Consider the following 21,597-nt stretch of genomic DNA (forward strand, 5'->3'; position numbering starts at 1 on the left):
TGATTGGTCATCGAGGCAGCGCCGCGCCCAGCGGTTGGCCGGAGGTGCGGTGGCGTGGCCGGTGATTGGCGGACGGTGGCGGAAGGAGTTGGCTGTTGGGGAAGGGGGGGGCAAGATGGCGGCGGTGCTGGAAGTGGAGGTTGGAGGCCCCGTCGAGCGCGATGTGGAGGAGGTAGCGGGGGGCCGGGGCCGGGGGAGGGGAAGCGGGGCTGTGGGGTGGGGGTTGTCGGAGGGACGGCTGGGGGCTCTGGCTCGGGGACAGGGCCCTGCCGCGGGCGGTGTGGGGGGCTCGGGGGGCGCTGGGACGGGGGGAGGTGAGGAGGGGGCCGGGGTAGGGGGTGTGCACTGAGGCTGCTGGGGGGTCCCTGGGGCAGGGGGGTGGTTCCTGGGCACTGGGAGCTTGCAGGGCTTTGGGGCAAGTGGGTGTGGGGAGCGTTAGGGCTGGGGGGCTCGGGGGGTCCCTGGGGCAGGGGGACGGGACGGGGGCTGGGTTAGGGGGCCTTTGGGCTCTCCCTGGTGAGCCGCAGGGGGTCTGCAGGGCACTGGGAGAGGGGGCCTTGGGGGGGCTGGGGGGTCCCCGTGGGGCTCGGAGGCACTGGGGGAGGGGGAGGGTGATGAGAGTGGGGCTACGGGGGTGGGGGGCCGGGGGCCAGGGGCTGGGCGTGGATGGAGGAATTGCCCGGAGGTGGCCAGAGGAAGCTGCGGGGAGCACGGGGCAGGAGGGCAGCGGTGGAGGGGAGGTTCAGGAACAGCCCTTGAGCTGTGTGAGGAGAGGGCGGTTTGGGCCGTGGGGGTAACTGCGCGCCGAGGTGCTCAGGGACAAGCCGCGCTGGAGGACTGTGCATCCCTGAGGTGGCCAAAGCGCCTGTTTCCAGACAGGGTCCCCAAGGCTGGCCCAGCTGAGGAGGGGCCCTGGAAACACCAGTTGGGCCCTTTGGTGCCTGCAGAGCTTTTCTGTTGTTAATTCGTTCCCTGACTGTAAAAGTCGTTGCTGGAAAAGCTACGTGGGACCAGGGTGGGATTTGCGTTCCAGAGGATACGGGAGCACATGGGGCTGTTCGGGGTGCCCTCGGACGCCGGCAGCACCAGTGACGTTCCGTCCCGGCAGTGACTTCTGCCTGTCACCTTGGTGCTGTGCCAAGTGAACTTCCACGCTGAGATCATTAGTAGCCCTTATTGCTCTTGGGGAATTGAAGCCATGTGAGGTAAAGGTCTTTAATCGAAGTTCCCGCTGTTCCCATGCTGGCGTTCAAGTGTTCCCGGAGGTGAAAAATTACAAAGCTAAAAAAAAAAAAAAAAAAAAATCTGTTTGGAAAGCTGGAATTGGGAGCCAGGGCTCGCCTGCTTCCGCACAACTGTGCGTCTGCCACAGCGTGTGTGCCACCGTACCGCAGCGCTGTAACGGCACTGCTGTCCTGGGCTTTGCCGCGGCTCTTCGCAGTCACCTGCGCTTCATGCTCACGAGCTTTCCTTCCGCTTGTAGAGCGGTTCTGTGCGCACAGCCGGCAGCGCTGCCTGTGCCGTGGGACCAGCGGCACGGGGGGGACGAGATGGTCACCAGGTGTCAGTGGGGAGGTTTCAGAGCTTTTTCTCAAGAATTGGTAGTTTGGCTTAAAAATTCTCAGGTGCTGAAGGTCGTATTTGGGAAGTTCACTGGCAGGGTCAGGTTGTGGAGCTTCCCTCGTGTACGGCTGAGCCGCGTGAGCGAGGTGAGACCGTCTGCCTGAAGTGCAGTAAGAGCTTGTGCATCCTCCCTGCGCTGTGTGTTGCTGCCAAAGAGCGGGTACAGTGGGGTGACAGGAGGATTCAACCTGAAATCCAGTGACCGAATGTCTTAGGCCACGAATTGGTTGCTCTTGAGTTGCTGCTTGTTATATTTTAAGATATTCATGGGTGGCTTTTTATGCCAGAGAGGTGGTTTTTCCAGCCAGGCTTTGAGGAACACCAAGGTGTACGTGTGCACACTGGAACCAGGCTGTCCGAGCCCCTCTCTGAACAAGCGAGCCTGGCGTCCTCCTGTGAATCTTTTCCGTCCTGATGAGCAAGACTTACAGCACGCTAGTAAGCAGACAGTAAACGATTGCGCTCGTGAATGCCTTAGTTCAGTGCCAGCAGCAGTTGGGAAACCTCTTCCCTATAGGAACGTGGAAGATCTGATGTCTCTGACGCTCAGATATTAAATTCCTGTTTTTCAGCCCAGCAGAAAACAGCTTTTGGGGCTGGCTGAGAGGGCGTCGCAGGGAGGCAGCTGATAAGGAGGTGCACGCAGGGCTGTGCTTATCCCTGTGTTGCCGATTCCGCTAAATCTGCATCCGTCGGACAAAATCCATAGCTTGTGTTATCCTGAGAACTCGGCAGCGCTCCGGGCTGCGCGCGTCGCTATCGAACCACTAACGGTGGGGCTGGCGCACCGCGGGGATCTCAACGCGGTTTAGCGTTTCACTTGGTGCACCCGCGTGGGATAAATGCTGAGTGTCGCGTGGCTTTGGCTCTGCCTGCCTGTTCAAAATCTGCCTTGGGTGAACGGACGGACTCTCGGCGCTCTTGAGATTTCCAGTTATTTCGGGTTGTTCCTAGTGGGTGACGTGAAACAAATACTGAGGTTGGGGCTGTGGGAAAGGTGAGATCAGATCCTCAGCTCTTGTGCCCTTGCCCGGTGCTGTGCGTAAGCAGATGCTGGCTGCCGTTGTTTGTGATGGCCAAAATACTGCGGAGCCGCTCAACACGAGCTGTAGGCCGATTTGTGGCTTGGAACTGAAATCAGCAGCTGCTTATTCTCCATCCTCAAGACATTGTCCTTACCTCCTTCCCAGATTTAGAGCGTAAGGAGATTACAACCGGCTCGCAGCAGGGCAGTTGGTACGTGTGCCTGGAGATCCTCCTGTCCCCCTGCTTCTGGACTGCGAGAAACAGACAGTCACGGGTTTTGTATTCTGGGTAACCGTGGCCATTGCGTTTTCCTAGAGGGAGGTAATTCTCTCGACCATCCCGGTGATGGGGATCACAGGTTTGTGGTGGCTTTGGGGCATTAGCCCTGCCGAAAACCGGGGAGTGGTGTGACTTTCTTCCAAAGGCCACGGTACCGTGTCTGAGGAGAGAATTAGACTTTAGTCATAGATTTCTCCCAGTCATCACTCAGAGGGGGTTGGGATTTTTGAGTGGCTCCTGAGTTATAGAGGAGACAGAGGGTAGAATGTATTGTTCTTAATTCCTTATTTTTTTAAACAAAGTTGTTCTAAGAGCTCTAGTTGGTCGCACGCGGCGGATCCTGTGCTGGTATCACCAGCCGGAGGAGGCTGCAGCAGCGTGTGTCGGTGCTCGAGGCTCAGTAGAGCGTATCTTCAGGTACCTCAGTCATCCTCGTGGTTCTTGTCTAACCCCTCTGCTCGGGTAAAGGGAGACTTAAGGGCAGAGGCTCTTCAGCCTAGCTGACGGGGATAGAAAGGGACCCAAAAACTGGCTGTTAAAATGAGACAAACCCAAACTAGAAATACAGCGAACACTTAATGGCGGGAGCTGGTGCTTCTCTCACTTGGATTTACCGTGGCTGTTCATTTTTAGAACCAACACTAGATTTCTGTGGTAAGAGAGCGTGCAGATCAAGAAGGGGTTAACTGGAAGGTCCAGCTTGGGGTGGCTGCTCTGCCAAGTCATGTCAGACAGTCATCAGATCACTCCTGAATGTCCCGTCTGTCATGTCCCATCCCCCCCCCCCCCCAATACAGTTATTTCAGGAGCTTTAAGCTCTGGGGAATCTGGTGAAGCTCAGTCCCTGTAATTGAGGGAGAATTGTGTCCGGTGCCGTGGATTCTTGCACCTGCGAGGATAGCTTCTGTGGTGGTCGCTGATGGCTCTGGAGGACAGCTAGGTAGGAAGCCCTCTTCTCTGTGAAACGCCAGTGGAATTTCCTTGGGGTTTGGGGCTGAGAAGGCTTTAGCTCATTTGCTGGAAGAATTTGTAGATTTGGGAAGATGCTGGAGGAAGGAGGCTGAGAAGAGTTCCCTAAGCATGGGACAGATCAGTGTGGATGCAGCGACTGCTGGCGCAGCACAGAGGAGTGACCAGAAGCCGTTGCATTGGGGCGGGGGGAGGGGAAATGATGTGTTTTGAAGGTGTCTTGTAAAATGCCCCCACCCAGCGAGGACTGGGGGAGAGCCTGGGGGGAGCAGGGATCTCCCGAGGGGGTGGCAGCAGGAGTCCCTGGGTGACTTCCCAGAGCTTGCAGGGGGATTGACCTAGGCCGGAGCTGAGCTGGGCCAACAAGCACTTGGGGTTTCTCAGCTTCTCCTGCTTGCAGTGACTTGAAACACTTCTAAAATTTCTTTTTTACTGTTTATCAGAGCAGTTGTTCTAACTACAAATTGTACAGCTGACTTTTTGAAGGGAAAGCAGTGACTGAACTGATTCATCTGGATGTGGATGCTTTAGGAACAGAAGAGCTTGGGGAGTTTGGCCGATACGAGCGCACTTCTCGGAGCTGGTGTCAGATCGTCACCACCTACACGTAGTTTGCTACACGAGCCAGGGAGCTGGAACAGGGATTTTCTTAAGTCTATATTTTGTGTCTGTCTAAGTACCGAAGTGCTTCTCGAAGGCCTCAGGGACCAAATCTCTCGCAGGCGTTGCTCTAGGGTGAAGCACAGCAGATGTGTAACAGCACGCAGACAGATTGCTGCCACGCGTGTGTCTCCCTGCCTCCTCACCCCAGCGTATAATTAGGCACCGTGGAGGAAACGAGACGACTGTGCGTGTCCTCACCCAAGCCCGGGTGCAGTCGGAGGTGCTGGCTGCAAGATGCCTGTTTGGGGAACAGCCCCGAGGGATCTGCTGTGTGTGCCAGCAGTGGTGACACGGCACCGTGAGCGAGGGCAGGCAAGGCTGGCTGCCGTGCCGTCCCCAGAGAGCCCTGGGGTAAAGGTTGAAACCGAGCCCACGGCTCCGTACCCGCTGATCGGAGGCCGGGGTGAGGTGGAGCCTGTTCCTGTGTACATATCTGCGGTGTGCGCAGGAAAGCGCGATAACAGTGTCCTTGCTGTGACTTCTTTTCCATCTCTCTTACGGCTCCACGCCTGCTTGCTGGTAGACATCTGGTGCGGGTCATTCGGGGCTGGCCAACTGTGCACTTTGCTACCCGTAATGCTTGGGAGAAACTTCCAGCTGTGTCAGCAAAGCAAGTCCTAAATTTTTCTTTTTCCATGATTCTCTCTGAACACTTTTTTGGCGATGGTTTGTTGCCAGTGTGCAGACGCCATCCCCTGTCCTGCAGACTGGTGGAATTTTGGCCTCTCTTCTCTGTCCCGTTTCTGATGTGCGCTGGGATCGCTCCTCTGTGCCAGAGACGCGCGTTTGGGTTGTGAACGTGGGACTTAAACCAGTTCCTCTGGTACATGCAGTGCGGGGTGGTGGGCAGAGCTTTGGCTGCAGTAAAATCTGAGAGTGGCTGATTTCTTTGGTGTTTTATTTTTTTTTCTTTCCCCCTAGGTTGATCTTTCACACTTGTCCCCAGAGGAGAGATGGAGGTGAGTCCGTGTTGTGAGGTGAACCAACGCTTACAGCTTGAGCAAGCTCCTGCTCCTGACCTGCACCACGGCCCGTGTTCACGGCGGGAGAGGACAGGGTCGGCCTTCCCTGCGCAGCGTTAGTTGTTAGGGGGAAGGAGGAACTGTCTTCAAAGGCAATATTAATGTTTTTTCTTTTAAACTACTTACTAGTTATCCCTCCTTTTCCCTTAGCCAAAGCAATTTCAGCCAGCCACTTGTTGAAAAGCATGCTAAGACTGGGCTTCTCTCAATATTAATTTATAGAGGATGGCTTAAAATCAGAGAATTTGGCATATTTGTTGGGTTTGGATTTTTTTCCCCCCCTAACTTGAACTGTCTTACCAGCTTAAGACGGAGCTGTAACAAAGTTCTGGGTTGTAATTCTGCCTCGGTTCTTGGTCAAACAGCACAAGCTGCAAAGAAACCCCAGATGTCTGCAGAGCATCAGTCAAGAAATCACTTGTTCCAGGATGCAAAGGGGGCTGCCCAGGGCAGAGAGAAGCGATTTGCTGAGGCTTGTGGGTTTTTCTGGCTTTAGACAGTGTCCCCCCTGCCCATCCAACCTTTCCTGTGCTGGGTGAGGGGGGGAATGGTGCTGGTGGCTCTGAAAAGGGGCTGAGGGTTTGGTATTGAGGGTTAGTGCACACTCATGGTGCCAAACAGCCGCTCAGCTGATGCTGTTGCACCGCTGAAGTGCTGGGTGAGTTACGTGAAACATGCACTCCACGATCGTTTGTTCAAGTACGTCAGCGTGAGTTATCTCTGCCTCGTTCACGCCGGGATGGGCTGGATGGCAGTCTGGGCTTCCACACTTTAAAACCGAGCTGATCTCAGAGAAGCCTTTTGTCCTTTCTCCTCCGGATTGCGACACAGCATCCATCTCCATGATGCTCCTTTGTGGTGTGTCTCGGTCTGGTTTTCGTGGCTCCCCTGTGCTGAGGTGTTTGCCAGCCCTGCCATGCTGTTAGCGTGCGGGCACAGACCGCACGCTCTTCAGCCGCCTTTTCCCCGTTGTTGCAGGGTGGAGCACGCACGGATGCATGCCAAGCACCGTGGTCACGAGGCTATGCATGCCGAAATGGTCCTCATCCTTATCGCCACGCTTGTGGTGGCACAGCTCCTGCTGGTTCAGTGGAAACAGAGGCACCCTCGCTCCTACAACGTAAGTGTCTCCCACGTGGCTGGATGTGAGTGCTGAGTGATGCCGTCCTTTAGCTGATGAGAAGTATGTTCCTGTTTTTCTCCTCTTGTCTGGTGTCGAGATACCCTTGTCTTTCCAGCAGCGTGTGGGGATTCTACCTGGGGATGGGGATGGATGTGCCTGGAGGCCTCGAGTTTCTGTTATAAGTGATGCCAATAACTCAGTTTTACATAATGCTTTGACACCAGGTGATGGGACAAGCAGAGCTCGGGACTTGTCCTGAGGGCAACGCAAAGGGAAGCCATGTTTTGTGGGCGCTTCCTCAGAAGTGATGGGGGCTTCTTGCTGCTGGGACCCTGGGTTTGGCGGTTCCTGCAGCACCGCTGGGCTCTGCTGAGCAGACCTGATGTTGATCCCACTGGCTTGTCAGGGACTGTTATTTTACCTGAACCAACCTCACTCTGACTTCCTCATCATAATTAATGTTTCCAGGCAATACCTGTAATCCTCTATGACCTTTAAACTGAACCTGTTTGCCTGTTCGCCTCTGGCAGCACCACGGGAGCTCAGCTGCATGGCTGTAGATCCCTTTTGGGAACAGGCTGTAGGGCAGAGGCGAGTCTGAAACCTTCTGCCGTGCCCATCTCCCTGTTTGATAGAATCCCAGACTGGTTTGGGTGGGCAGGGACCTCCCAGCCCATCCACTCCCACCCCCTGCCGTGGGCAGGGACACCCTCCACTAGCCCAGGTTGCCCAAAGCCCCATCCAACCTGGCCTTCAACACTGCCAGGGAGCCAGGGGCAGCCACAGCTTCTCTGGGAACCTGTTCCACTTGCCTGAGGTGTCTGTGGTGGCAGGGGTCGGGACCGTGTTGGTTTATATGGACTTTTTACAAAAACTAGTTAGGTGAATCATCTCCTGTACCTTCCTCTGGAGAGGTTTCCTCTGCGTTCTCCCTCCAGCTCTAGTCCTTTGCTACCAAAGATCACCTGGCTGCTGCCTCTGACTCCCTCAGTCAGGCTCTGAGCCTGTTCTCTGGGTGCTGGGTGCCACAGACCAAACCTTCCGAGTTTTCTGCTGCTATGCAGGGCCCTTTGTTGCAGGCGGGAGAACGGCTGCCAGGACTGGCAGGGTGTTTCTGATGTCTGATGAGCAGAGAACCAGCTCAAAATGCCTTTCCTCTGTTCCTGCAGATGGTGACCCTCTTCCAGATGTGGGTAGTGCCTCTGTATTTCACAATCAAGCTGTACTGGTGGCGGTTCCTGGTAATCTGGGTGCTCTTCTCAGCGGTCACAGCTTTTGTCACCTTCAGGGCAACTCGAAAACCTCTGGTACAGACAACGCCCAGGTTAGTACACGTGTTCCTGGGAAAACTCCTGAGCCCCGGGGTAACTGTTACAAGGAGCTCTTTCCAGTTTCGCTGCCACAGATCATTGTCTTAAACTCTGCACCCTGGGGACGTGCAACCTCTGCACGCGCTGCCAGTGTCCATTGGTGTGAAGCGCTACCCGGCTGCTGGCAGCCAGCCCGATGCACATGGTACCGGGCTGGTAGCGTCACCAAGGACGCTCCTGGCATGAAGCGTGCTTGCTTACGGCATTTGGAGATCCTGAGGTCTCTAGTTTGGAAGTCAAGACCGTGAGCAGCCCATGGCAGCGGCGGATCTGTAGCTTGAATTAGAAATTTAAAGCTCTGTTGCCTGGGTGGGTGGGTGAACTGTCTACCACCACCACCATCCAGGTTTGAAAAGTAAAACTCTTCGGGTGCTTGGTGCAGTTTCATTCCGGAAAAATGAAGTGGTTAAATTCTTGTTTTAATTCTTTACAGGCTGGTTTACAAATGGTTTCTACTAATATACAAGATCAGCTACGCCACTGGAATTGTAGGGTACATGGCTGTGATGTTTACACTTTTTGGTCTTAACTTATTATTCAGGTGAGTGAATCTTTCGGGTCCCTCTCCTGGGGAGGGGATGTAACACACTGTGTGAAATAAGGCCTTGGCGATGACTCTGGAAATGCAGTTGTCTTGGCAATCTGATTAATGGGGCCAAAGAGACTTTTGGGGTGTCCTCTTCCTGCGAGGAGGATCGCGGGTGAGATGCTGGGACCTGAACTGGTCAAGGTTGCTGGAGAAGCCCTTCTTCCAGCTCAGCTGTGTTCGCATCTCCTCCAGCTCTGACGGGCAGCAGTGGGGTTTTCTTTGCTACCCTGATAAAGAGGTGCCTGCAACAAGCAGCCAGCCTGGTGTGGTAGCAGAGGACCTGAGCCCAAGTATCTGCCTGTTTAGAGAGGTTGATTCCTTCTCTGGAGGATGAGTAGACCTGGCAACTGCCTGCAGAGATGTGGAAGCGTTAACTGGAGGCTTGCTGGGAGCTGATCTGGTGCATGAGAGAGTTGGGGAGATTACTGCGGTGGCTTGTTCCAGAGGCTGGGCTGTGTCAGCATGCTGGCTTTGCACCTCCGCAGCCCCCCAGAAAAACCCCTCTTGATGTCTTTTGTAGAATCAAACCAGAAGATGCGATGGACTTTGGCATCTCCCTCCTCTTCTATGGTCTTTACTATGGGGTGCTGGAGCGGGACTTTGCCGAGATGTGTGCGGATTACATGGCCTCGACGATCGGGGTGAGTTAACGCCGCGCCGTCCCCCAGGCGAGAGTCCTACCCCGTCATGGCGGGGCTGAAGCGTGTCAGCGGCAGCAGGAGCTTTTGCCTCCCCCAAATGGGAAAGTGCATCAAACCCCTGCCTTGAGGAAGGGCTCCCCGAGGCTGCTGCCTTCTCCCTGTGTTCTCTCTGTGCCCACTACTGTGGTGTCTGGGCCGGGAGGTTTCTGGCATAACAGAGAGACTTTTCCTTAAGAGCAAAGCCTCTGCAGGTGTCCTCTTATCCCCAGAAGCACAAGAAATGAGGATTGGAAGGATCTGTTCAGCCCCTCTGAACTCCTGACAATTATTTCTCTTCCTGGGCTTTTAAATCTCCCCTGCCAAAGAGCGCTCCTGTTTCTGAGGCCACACCGCAGGTGCGTTAACTCGTGACCTGCAGCCACCAGGGAAGGAGTCCCACCGTGGGATTCCTTCTACTCCTCGTACCCACTGCAGCTTGTCCCGTCCCTGTGGACAGAGGGCATGTTCCTGCGTGCCTGCAGTGGTGGCCTAAAATCTGTGGCCTGCTCACCTGGTACCAAAAAAACCGCTCACTCCACTAAAAAAATACGTGATCTAGGACAGCGGTGGAGTAGGTTGTGTTGCTTCTTTGCAGCAGCTCTCTAGTGTCTTGGACTTTGTGTTTCCTCCTCCTCTCTGAGCTTTCTGCTGCTGCTCCTTAGAGGTGCTGCCTGGCAGAACTGGGGAGCCCCAGCCTCTGGCCAGCCACCTTCCACTCACACTGGGACGCCCTGGCAGAGCTCGGGTCCCCCCCATGTAGGCAGTGGGCACCCAGGACAGGCCCGCAGCAGCCCAGGCGCTCTCTGAGGGTCTGGCCTGGCTGCAGGGCTGCTGGGAGGGTGCTGCCACCAGCCGGCACTGCAGCCCAAGGGCTCCGTCAGATGCTCAGAGCGAAGCCATGCCAGGACTGAGGCAGGTTTTGCTGATGATAGTAGGAGGAGCTGCAGACTCCCTCGAGGGTAGAGAGGCTTTACAGAGAGATCTAGGCAGACTAGAGAGCTGGGCAGTCACCAACCGTACGGAATTTAACAAGAGCAAGTCCTGGATTCCCCAGCTCTGGGGCCCTGAACATAAGGAGGACATGGAGCTGTTGGAGCAAGTCCAGAGGAGGCCACGGAGATGATGGGAGGGCTGGAGCACCTCTGCTCTGGAGACAGGCTGAGAGAGTTGGGCTGGTTCAGCCTGGAGAAGAGAAGGCTGCGGGGAGACCTTCGAGCCCCTTCCAGTCCCTGCAGGGGCTCCAGGAAAGCTGGAGAGGGGCTGGTGCCAAGGGCAGGGAGGGACAGGCCAAGGGGAATGGCCTGAAGCTGCAGGAGGGGAGATGGAGATGGAGATGGGATGGGAGGCAGAAATCCTTCCCTGTGAGGGTGCTGAGGCCCTGGCACAGGTTGCCCCGAGAAGCTGTGGCTGCCCCTGGCTCCCTGGCAGTGTTGGAGGCCAGGTTGGATGGGGCTTTGGGCAAGCTGGGCTAGTGGAGGGTGTCCCTGCCCATGGCAGGGGGTGGGAGTGGATGGGCTGGGAGGTCCCTGCCCACCCAAACCAGTCTGGGATGATTCTATGATTCTCTGATTCTCCACCTGGGACGGGGTAATCCTGGTTATACGTACAAACTGGGGGAGGAGAGGCTGGAGAGCAGCCCTGTGGAAAGAGATCTGGGGGTTTGGGTTGGTGGCACGTTGAATTGGAGTCAGCAGTGTGCTCTGGCAGCCAAAGGGCCAGCCGTGGCCTGGGTGCATCAAGCAGAGCATCACCAGCTGGTCGAGGGAGGCGATTGCCCCACTCTGCCCCACTCTGGTGCGGCCCCACCTCCAATGCTGTGTGTGGTTTTGGGCGCCTCAATATACGAAGGACATTGAACTATTGGAGTGTGTCCAGAGAAGGGTGAGCAAGTGGTGAAATTCTTGAGGGCAAGACTTGTGAGGAGTGGCTGAGGTCACTTGGCTCGTTCAGTGCCCTCATCGCAGTCTACTTCCTCGGGGGCAGCAGAGGAGAAGTTGCTGATCTGTCTCTGGTGACCAGTGATAGGACACGAGAAAACGGAAGGAAGCTGCGTCAGGGAAAGTTCAGGTTGGACGTTACGAAAAGGTTCTTCACTGAGTCTGGTGGTTGGTCGCTGGAACAGGCTCCCCAGGGAAGTGGTCATGGCACCAAGCCTGACAGAGTTCAAGGAGCATCTGGATGATGCTCTTAGTCACATGGGTTAGTTTTAGCTAGGCCTGTGAGGAGCAGGGACTTGGACTCCATGATCCTTATGGGTCCCTTCCAACTTGAGATATTCTGTGATTCTATGTCTCCCAGCCTGGCCGTGGGAGCTGGGACACAGCACGAGTGACCTGGGGCTCGTGGCTGTCCCTGGAGCACGTGGGGCCAGAGCTATGTGCTGCGTCAGGCCGCTGCTGAGCCAACAGGCTTGGAAATGGTGGGGGGTGGCTGCTCTGCGCTTTGCTCTTCAGCCGTCTGAGCTTCAGGGACCTGTGGGACTTGAAGCTTGGGCTGTATTTGACTGCCAGCCCAAGGTTGTCATCTCGGGTCAAAGCTGTGACTTCCAGCTTGTCCTGCTTTCGCCCCCGGCCTCTGCCCTCGCTGCTCGGCAGGCAGGCAGCCAACATCTCGCCCAGCAGTCAGGGAGCGAAGGGGGGTGATCCCTGGCGTAGGGAAGGGGCCTCTGGGGCTGGCAGAGGGGCTGGGCTGCGATGCGCCACCACGTCACTGAGCGGCTCCCTGTCCTGTTGTAGTTGTTTCCCACAGCCGGATGTGTAACGAGGTTTTTAAGCTCAAAAGGCTGAGGCTGGACTCCTCGGGCGCTGACCCCAGCCCTCCTTAAAGCTTAGCCGTGCCGACGCGGGCGTGGGACGTGTGCCCTCCCGCTGTCACCGCTCTCCCTCTGCTCTGCCTCGCTCAGTTCTACAGCGCCTCGGGGATGCCCACCAAGCACCTCTCCGACAGCGTCTGCGCCGTCTGCGGCCAGCAGATCTTTGTGGACGTCAACGAGGAGGGGATCATCGAGAACACCTACCGCCTCTCCTGCAACCACGTGTATCCTTCTCCTCGGGTGCCAGCCCCTCGCCTCGCCAGCTCCCTGCTGGGGCTGGCAACAGAGAGCTCCTGCCGCACGGCTTCCCCCCTGCCTGGGTGAAGAAACAGCTGTCCTGGAAGTGGGGCAGTTCTGCTGATTTTTGCATGTGATCCCTGCCTGTGTCATAGCTGACTTGGCACGGAAAGAGGTGAAGTCCCACGTATCCCTGAAATCACTTCCTCGCCACCTCCGCGTGCATTACAAGTGGTTGTTCCCTCTTCCTTCCCCTCCCCAGCTCCCCCAGCTCTGGCAGTGCTGCCGTGGAGCTGCACCTCGCTTTCCATCTGCCTTTGCCAAATCTGCTGGAACCTGTCTGCCCGGCACTTGACGCCATGCTGGCTCCGGCAGTGTCAGGTATGGGCCTGAAGCGTCCCTGGTCCGGCCAAGCTGGGCTGCCTGTGTCTTGCCGGCCCCTCGGCAGAGAGCCAGTGCTGTGGTTCTGGCTGAGAACACTTGAAGGGAAGAGCTGGGGGGAAACGCATCCCCCAGAAAACAGCCCCCTGGTCTAGTGCCACTGGTTCCTGCAGCTTCCTCCTTCCCCAAAAGGAAGACTCTGGCTGCATGCGGGGTTTCTGGCACCCTCCCTGTCAGCTGATTGATGCATAGGCAGTTTTGAAAGTGGAAGTCCAGGTTATCGCTCAGCCCCAGCTGGGGACGGATCAGGGGGTTTTCTAGCAGTGACTCAGCGGTGCAGATGGGATATCCTGTGGCACCGCTTGCATTACTGGCTGCGAGGTGGTTTCCAAACTGGGCCTGAGCAAAGGTCACGCTGGTAAAATTTGTTGACTAAATTTAAGCGCTATAAACTGCTTGGGGAGGTTTATGCTGGCCTGACCCCAGCAACCGACCCCGTGTGGGGTCTGGGCCTGTGTGTCCCAGAGGGGTTTGTCAGAGGGGTTTGTGGCTATCGGAGTCGGTGCTCGTGGTGGTCCGGGGGTGAGGCTGGCTGGCAGCCCCGGATTGTCGGCTGCCGGCACTGAGGCAGCCCTCTGCTCCAGGGCTGAGGGCTCCTGCTGCCGTTCTCCAGTACTAACCCTTGGTGGGAGCAGCAGAGACATTACCTGGGGGAGTTTCTGTTTGCTCTGTGACACCCTCCTGCGTGGCAGAGTCCTCATCACAGCAAACAACGGCCTCGCCTTACCCCAGAGCTGTGCTGGGGCCCCGGCTGCAGCCACCTCATGTTTCCCTGTGACTTCTCAGGGCTGTGCTTAGGTTGGGCAAATCCTCGTTACCTGTCTGCTGGAAGTCACACCCTGGGGGAAATTCCTTAAATATGTGGTTAATCCCCGAGAAGCCTTTGCAGGAGCCTTGCATAACACACGCTGTCAAGTTTGCAGAGCTCTCCTGGGCTGTACAGACCTTCCTGGTGCTGAAGCCCCGGCATTTCACAGCTGGACACATCCCCACAGCCTCTGCCCGTGTCGGTCTAACCCGTCCCTGGTGTCAGCGCATGCCAGGCTACCGTCGGCGAAGGGTTTGTGTCTCAGCGGTGACCAGCGTGTTGGCCGTAGCCCTCACAGTGATGCCCTGTCCCACCGCCCCATGAGCCCCTTCCTCTGTGCCTGGAAGGCGCCACACCATCTAGGAAAGGGCTGCGGTTGTGCGAGGCGGCCGTCTGTGCACGCCATGGATGTTTCCTGTCCCCTACACCACTGTGTGACTTTTAAGCTTGATGGTTTCCTCCACGGTCATGTCCCCCCTCCTCCAGCCCGAGGCAGTTCCCCTTAACGTGCCGCTCCCCAGGTTTCACGAGTTCTGTATCCGTGGCTGGTGCATTGTCGGGAAGAAGCAGACGTGTCCGTACTGCAAAGAGAAGGTGGATCTCAAGAGGATGTTCAGTAACCCGTATCCTTTCTCCTTGTGGGACCCAGCGCCTTGCAAAGGGGAGCAGTGGGTGTAGAGCACGCGAGGGGCTCGGCTGTGCCTGGGAGCTGCTGGCTGCTCCTTTGGCCTTGCCTGGCACCCCGGGCAGGTCGCTGTCAGCAGTGGCAGAGACCCATAAAATCTGTCCCTGAGCTGGGCACATCACGGTGGGCACGCCAGGGGAGCTGGGAGGCCGCATTCTGCGGGACGCTTGGCTGCACCCCAGCCCCTCCTTGCCGAGGTGCAGCTGAGGTGGGCCTGTCCGGAGCTGTCCCTCCCTGGGCACCCACCGCTCCGTGTCCCCCTCCATCCCCAGCCCCTGCTGTGTGGCAGCTTTGGGTGGCTCCCCCGTGGGCCGCGCTCCTCTTGCCCCTCTCCCCGTGGCTCTTTAACTCCTTCCTGTCCAGCTGGGAGAGGCCTCACGTCATGTACGGGCAGCTGCTGGACTGGCTGCGCTACCTGGTGGCCTGGCAGCCGGTGATCATCGGACTGGTGCAGGGCATCAACTACATCCTGGGGCTGGAGTAAGGGCAGGCGGTGGGGAGCCGTGGAGCCACGAGAGGATGCGTGCCCAGGGCAGGGGACAGCAGCTGGCTGGGGACGCCGGCTTTTCTCCGTCACCTCTCAGGACCTCGGCCGCCCCCGAGGACCGCGGCGGCATCGGGGGCTGAGAGAGGACTCTGCCCTGGGGCCCCTCCCGCTAGGGCTGGGGAGGCTTTTTTTAAAGCAATTATTTTAATGAGCGTATTTAAAACTTTCTATTGCAGATGAAAAGAGACGCTTGTCCCGTCCCCCCCCCCAGCCCCTCTCCAGCCCTCGGCACGGCCCCGGAGTGCTGAGCTTTTGGCGGGGTGCCGTCCTCTCCTGCTGCTCTGCTGGGGGAGGCCAACAGGGAGGGGGCCGAGGCTTTGCCGCCTCCGACGCTGGCTCCCCGGAGCAGCCCCGCCGGCAGCGAGGATGGGACACGGGGAAGCAGGGTCAGGGCTGGGCCCCTCCCCTGCGTGAGGCTGCGGAGGAGAGGCTGTTTGGGGGGGCTGGAGCCCCGCACCCTGGAAGAGGGGACAGGGGGGATGCTCGGCTGTCCCGGCACCGAGTGCCGCAGGCCGGACTCTTGGCTGCCAGGTCCCCTCCCTGGTGCCGTGGGTGCGTGGGGAGGAACCGAGCTGCTCTCCTTTGCTGTGACGGTGGGCTCTGCCTGCGCCCTGCCTCGCGTAACCCTTTTGTACGCTCCCATCTTTTCTATCTTCCTCCCCAGGGGCCGGCAGTGGCACCCAGCCACTGCGGCTCGGGGGCCAGCCAGGGCACGGAGCGGTGCTGTGCCGTTTCTCTCCCTGTGCCCCTGTCCGTGATGGTACGTCAAGAGCAGCCCAAGAGGGGGTTGCCCCGGGGCTCGGGGGATGCCTCGCTGGGCATGGCTCTTTTTGGCACTGGGATAAAAGGGATGGAGCGAAAGGCGCGGGCTGGGCTGGGCTGATGCCGGTGTTTCCCCACCCCGGCATCGCTCCGCTCCTCCTTGCTGTGCCAGTGCATTGAGCGGTGCGTCTGTCCCTCTTGCGCAAGGGGCCTTGAGCTCGTTTTTTGGCAGTGGAGGGGTACAGCCCCTGACAGCAGCGTGCGGGGGGGAGGTCCCTGACCCCAGGGCCAGCCGGCGCTCACAGGGACACCGGGGTGTTTTGGGGGTGGCAGGGAGTTTGCCTTCCTAGCGGCGTGGGGGTTCGAGCCGTGTCCCCTGAGGGTGCTGGGGTCTGGCAGGGGGATGCGAGGTGTCACCCCGCTCCTCGTGCGAGGGGCTATGCCGCTTCGCATGGGGGATTGGGGAAGTGGTGGCAGCGACGGGTCGTCTGCGGGTGCAGCGTGGGCTGCGTCACCCAGGGGAGACCTGGCGTGGCTGCGCCACGTGGCCCGCCGAGTCCTTTTGGTTTTCTTTCGGGTGAAACCACGTCACGATGTTGTGCCAAACACAGAAATAGAGTCCTGGAAACAGAGACACGGCCCAGGGTTTTTCTTGATTGTCTTCTCTGCCCTGGCATGAGGCCACGGTTCCTTCTCCCGCCTTCATGCTCCCCACGGGGACGATGCCGCATGTGGCGGGGGACAAAGCGCCTGCATATTTCACCTCGTGATTCCCTGAACTCGCCTGGGTTGGGTTTTCGTGGGGAGCGGAGATGTCCTCCTGCAGCGGCTGCCTCCGGCCCCTCGCTGTCACACCCCGGCCACGGTGCCTGCAGGCGGTGCGGGGAGGGTGCAGCTGCTGTCCCCATCCTGGTGGGAGGAAGGGGACGTGTTGCACTTGGCAGGCTTGGAGAGGTCTCTGAGGTACCCCCCCTCCCAGCCGCCGTCCTGTCCTTCTGGGAAGTGTCAATAACAACTGCTGGGAAACTTGCCGGGATTTTAGGGGCTTTTTTCCACCCGGTGTGTTGGTCCTGTGCCTGCGCCGCAGGAGCTGCCAGGGCATGAGGGAGGGTTCGGGCAGCTGCTCCTGCCCCGTGGCCGTGCCTGCGCTGGCTCCCTGCCTCGGCTGTGCTGGGGAAGGAGGCCCAGGGGCTTCCCCCGTCGCGCAGCCTGATCTCGGTGGGTCGCTGAGACCCTTGTGTCCGCTGCTCCTCCTGGCACCCAGGGCTCCCCCCACCCAGCATGGGGCTCAGTCCCACGGGGGGGGCGGGGGGCCTTCACCCACCTCCCTCTTCCCCTGCGCAGCTCTGCCCAGACCCTGCCCCGGAGTCCCCCTCGCTGTCCCCGAAGCCCCCGGCTCACCAGTGTGCCACCAGCCCCGGGGACTGGCCCTGTGACACCACCCGGGACAGACACGGGGTGCCCGGCTGGGCTCCCGCGTCCCTGGGGTGCCCACGGCTGCAGGGGCACGGTGGGGGGGACACGGGGTGCAGCGAGGCTGGTCATGGAGCGGCGGGGGGACACGGGGCGGGGGGGGGGGGGCGTGGGGCAAAGGAGGGAGGGAGGTGGTCTCACCGAGCTGTGGGGCGCAGCCCGGGGGGACCCCGGGACGTGGCACGTAGTGCGGGGGGCGCAGGGAGACACGGGGTGCCGTCCCGGGGGGCAGCGGGTACATCCCGGGGGGCTCGGGGAAGGGCGGGATGTGGGGACACAGGGCCCACAGACACGGAGGGGCCGGGGCGGTGGCGGGGCCGGGGGCGGCTCCCGGTGAGTCACGGAGCTCCCGCCCGCCGCCCATAAAGCGCCGCCGCTCCGAGCGCCGCCGCACCATGGCTCTGCTGTGCCCCGCCTGTACGGCCACCGGGACCGGGGGGGCAACAGCCGGGGCTGGGGGGGGCTCGGGAGCGGGAACTAGCCCGGTGCCTGGGGGGAGCGTTCTGGAGACTGGGGATGCTGGGGGGGGGATCCTGGGGGGATGGGACCATGGCCAGCTGGGGGGATGCTGGAGAGAGGGACACCATGGCCAGCTGGGGGGATGCTGGAGGGGGGGATGCTGCAGGGGGGATGCTGGAGGGGGGCCCATGGCCAGCTGGGGGGATGCTGGTTGGGGGTGCTAGGTGGCCTGTTCCGGGCTTGGGGGGTGCATGCCGGTGTGCCCAGCGCTGAGCCCCATCTGTGCCCGCAGGGACCCCGGGGTCCCCTGCCCGGCTCCTCCTGCCCCTGCTCTGCTGGGCCCTGGCCTCCTGCCACACCGGTAAGTGGGGTCTGTGGGGGGGCTGCGGGGGGTACGGCCAAGTCCAGGCTCTGTGCCCTGCAAGGCGCCTGTGTGGGGGGCTGGGACTGAGCCGTGCCCCTCGTCCCCTCTGTGGGACCCTGCCCACCCTGGAGATGGGGGGTCTTGGGGGGCAACTCTTGTCCCCCCGCCTCACCCGCCTCTGCTCCCCCAGGTGCCATGGCCCTGCACCCCCCCAGCATCACTGTCCTGCAGACGCTGTCAGAGCCCCCCCGCCTGGGTGAGTGACCCCTGGGGGCATTGCAGGGGGGGCCTGGGGATGGGGGGCTGCACTGAGACCCCCGGCCGGGGGAGGACGGGGGGAGTTGGCCCTGGCAGACATGTCGGGTGCATCCTCCACCCTCAGCTGAGATTTTGGGGTGCTGGTGAGGTGGGGCACGTTCCCCCTTTGGTGGGGGCTGCACCTATGGTCAGGGTCAGGCTGGCCCAGGGGGCAGCGGGGCCCTGGCAGCCCCTCTGACCCTGCGTCCCGTCCGGCCTCAGGCGAGAGCGTGACGGTGTGGTGCGAGGTGGTGAGCAGCCTCCCCGAGCTCACGCTGCTCTACTGGCTGGGGAACGGCTCCTTCGTGGAGAAGCTGCACCCGGATGGGGCCGTGCGCGAGGGGACGGTGCTGTGAGTACTGGGGTGGGGGGTCCCAGGGGTGCAGTGGGGCCACCCAGGGCTCTGGGGCTGGTGGGGGGACAGCCCTGGTCGGGGCAGGACCCAGTGCCCCCCATCCTGGGGAGGGTGTCGTGGAGCTGGGAGCAGGGGCTGACGGGTCCTTGCTGGGTCCGCAGAGAGGAGCCGCGGGGCTCGCAGGTGGCCCTGCGCCGTGACCTGCACATCGACTGCTTCGGCATCCAGCACCTGCACACCAACTTCACCTGCGTGGCGCTCAGCCCTCTCGGCGTCAACACCAGGGAGGTGCGGTGGCTGCACCTGGCACCAGCACGGGCCCCTGCGGAGAGCGGAGGGCTGGGCTGAGACCGGGGAGTAAATCGAGACGGGTGAGCCTCCTGCAGTCCAGGTCCCCGCTCCCACGACCCTGCTCCACTCTGTGGAGATGTGACGCCTCCACGGAGGCCTGTCTCCATGCCCCGCCGTGGGGTCCACATGGCCCAATGTCTGCCACCCTGCTGTGCTAGGGGGGGGCTCCCGGCGCCCCTGACCAAGGCAGGAGCGCTGCCCGCGCCGGCCCAGGGACCTGCCCGCAGCCGGCTGTGGGACCCCAGGGTTTATTAAAGCACATCAAGGCTGCCTGGTGTCGGCCAGTGTCACCCGTGTCCTGGGGATGGGGCTGTGCGTGGGTGCTGGGGGCACCTGTGGGGTGAGGAGGGAGGGAGAGGAGGAGGCTCTGGTGCGCGCAGAGGGCAGGATCCATCCCTGACTCCCTCCCAGCCCAGCGAGGGGCTGGAGAGCCATGGACAGCCCTGCCCCTGCCCCTGCCCCTGCCCCTGCCCCTGCCCCTGCCCTGGGGATGCCTGGCCCCACGGCTGCACCCTGCACCAGAGGAGCAGGAGGAGGAGGAGGAGGAGGAGGAGGAGGTGAAGGGCTGCAGGCAGGGGACAGAGTCCAGGAGGAGACACACACACCCCTCCGGACACCTCGAGCAGGACCCGGGCGGCAGGCATCGCTCTGCGGGATGCTCTGGATGCGGGAGGTCTGGGGATGTGAGGGGGCTGGAGAAGACCCCGGCTGCAGCCCCCCCACCCCGAGCTGCCCCCAGCCCAGGGAACCGCAGGATCCCCCGGAGACACCCCAGTCCCAGAGCAAATCTTTATTCCTGTGGGAGCCAGGGAAAGGTCTCGTCCTGGCTCTGCTGGTGTCCTGGGGCTGCCGGGGCATCCCAGGGCCGGTGGCACCATGGCACGGCTGAGCAGTGGGGCTGTCCCCGTGCCCCCAGCCCTCCTGCTGATCCGTCCTGTCCCGCCGGCTCTGTGAAGCTGGTGGCTCCCATTCCCGACCCCTTTCCCTCGCCGTGGTGCTGTGGCAGCGGTGGCATCTCGGCTCAGGATCCTGTGGCAGCTGCCAGGGCCGTGGCTGCCAGGAATAACCCCCAGAGACGGGGGAGGTCCCCGTGGATGCTCCTGCCTGGGGGTGCCAGAGAGGGGGAGTCAGGGGCAGCCTTGGGAGGGGGGCAGGGGTCCTGGCAGGGGTCTGCCCTCCCCAGCTGCAGGGGGGCTCTGGGCTCACCTGTGCTGAAGATGCATGCCAGGGTCTTGCATCGCTTCTCTGCCAAAGAAACCAACCGTTTGCACGGCTGCTGCACGCAACGTACCGTGCCGCTCCTCGCCCCTCCCCAGCCGTGCCACGCTGTGCCATGCCACGCTGTGCCGTGCTCTGCCGCTAAGGGCCCCTTTGCAAACCCCAGGGGAGAGCGGCTGGGAGACGTGCAAGGATGCATGTCCAAAGGCAAGCTGCCCCCCTTGCCCTCCCCACCATCGAGACCCCCTTTCCTGGCAGAGTTGGTGGGATGGGGCCACCCCCATTCCTGCACCCCACACCCCGGTGTTGGGGAGGGACCGTCCCCCCAGGAATTCACCTTTCACCCACTCGCAGTTGTAGGTGCTGCTTGCGCCCTGGGAGCGGAGCTGGATGATGGTTCTGTTCCCGTTGTGGGTGATGTTGGTGACCTTGAAGATCTCAAAGGGCGGGATGAGGACCTCCTCCTCATCGGTGAAGACGGAGAAGTTCCTGATGAGGACACCATAGCAGGTCTCCACCGAGAAGAAGGTGTCATTGCCGAACTGCCGGGCTATCTCTTCCCGTAGGGAGGCAGAGGTGAACTGGCCGAAGCGGATGGATTGGTGCTGCTGGGCGGTGAAGCGGATACCCCGGATGCCCCGGTAGACGTGGTGGCATTTTTGGGGCTGGGTGTCCCGCAGGATACGCAGGGCCTCGCTCAGGAGGAAATGCAGCACCTTGAAGTGGAAGGTGTTCAGGTATTCCTTGCGGGAGCGCCCGGCCACACGCACGGCTGCATTGAACTTCGTGTACAGGTCGCACTGCCAGGTGTATGCCAGCAGGGCAACCGTATGCTCCGGCCGCAGCGCTGGCACACGGGAGACATGGTGCGGCTTGCTCTGCCATTCAGCGGCACCTTTCTTCCAGGCCTCGGCATAGTCCTTGTCGGTGAACTCGGTGCGGTTGAGCTCCTCCAGCTCCTTCTCCATCATGCGGCTGCAGCCCTGGTACTGGTCATCGAAGGAGCTGGGGGCCATGTCCAGCACCTTGAAGGGGTGTTGGTCTTGGCAGTGCTGGGGGCTGGCAGAGTCCAGGGTCCCGGACAGCAGCACCAAGCCCAGCACCAGGTGCTCCATGGCAGGCAGAGCCCCCCCAGGAGAAGCACCCAGCTGCCGCGGTGCCGTGGGCAGGGAAGCGGCCGGTTCCTCCGCAAGGGGCTGGGGAAGTGGGGGAGCGAGAGCAGGGTCAGCTCGGGGAGGGCGGCAGGGCCTGTGAGGGGGCTGCGGAGAGAAGCGGGGCAGGCTGGGCGAAAGCACCCCCAGTTGCATCCCCAGCCAGGGGCACCCCGCTCGGCACACCTCCCATCACCGGCCCAGACCCCGACCCCGTGACTTGCATTAAACCCTGCCAACGGGCGGGTGTCCCCAGCGCCTGGCACCATGGCCCTGGCAACTGCAGGTCTGCG

At 60.7% G+C, this 21,597-nt stretch overlaps 3 protein-coding genes across 5 annotated transcripts in view; 2 read left to right on the forward strand and 1 right to left on the reverse strand.

Moving 5' to 3' along the window:
* The window catches only part of LOC142599969 (erythroblast NAD(P)(+)--arginine ADP-ribosyltransferase-like), a 72,231-nt gene that overhangs the window by 49,141 nt on the left and 1,493 nt on the right, over positions 1-21,597 (reverse strand). For both annotated transcript variants that reach the window (XM_075742702.1, XM_075742701.1), the window contains exon 2: positions 20,491-21,349. In XM_075742702.1, the coding sequence (XP_075598817.1) occupies positions 20,491-21,349 (859 nt within the window). The remainder of the gene's footprint in view (positions 1-20,490; positions 21,350-21,597) is intronic.
* On the forward strand, positions 51-16,268 carry RNF121 (ring finger protein 121). 2 transcript variants are annotated; one of them, XM_075742704.1, is made up of 9 exons: positions 51-172; positions 5,482-5,519; positions 6,561-6,702; positions 7,875-8,029; positions 8,509-8,616; positions 9,185-9,305; positions 12,247-12,380; positions 14,164-14,262; positions 14,677-16,268. In XM_075742704.1, the coding sequence occupies exons 1-9, from the start codon at positions 116-118 to the stop codon at positions 14,762-14,764; spliced, it is 942 nt and encodes a 313-aa protein (XP_075598819.1). In that variant the 5' UTR covers positions 51-115; the 3' UTR covers positions 14,765-16,268. The 2 variants fall into 2 exon arrangements, with proteins under 2 accessions (XP_075598819.1, XP_075598818.1); XM_075742703.1 differs by having other exon boundaries at positions 52-172; positions 14,164-14,265; positions 14,691-16,268.
* IL18BP (interleukin 18 binding protein) lies at positions 17,441-19,204 on the forward strand. Its single transcript, XM_075742705.1, has 5 exons — positions 17,441-17,526; positions 17,861-17,929; positions 18,123-18,188; positions 18,452-18,581; positions 18,746-19,204. The coding sequence occupies exons 1-5, from the start codon at positions 17,505-17,507 to the stop codon at positions 18,930-18,932; spliced, it is 474 nt and encodes a 157-aa protein (XP_075598820.1). The 5' UTR covers positions 17,441-17,504; the 3' UTR covers positions 18,933-19,204.

This window comes from Balearica regulorum, chromosome 1 (genome assembly GCF_011004875.1).
Source record: "Balearica regulorum gibbericeps isolate bBalReg1 chromosome 1, bBalReg1.pri, whole genome shotgun sequence".
In the NCBI taxonomy this organism is placed as follows: Eukaryota; Metazoa; Chordata; class Aves; order Gruiformes; family Gruidae; genus Balearica; species Balearica regulorum.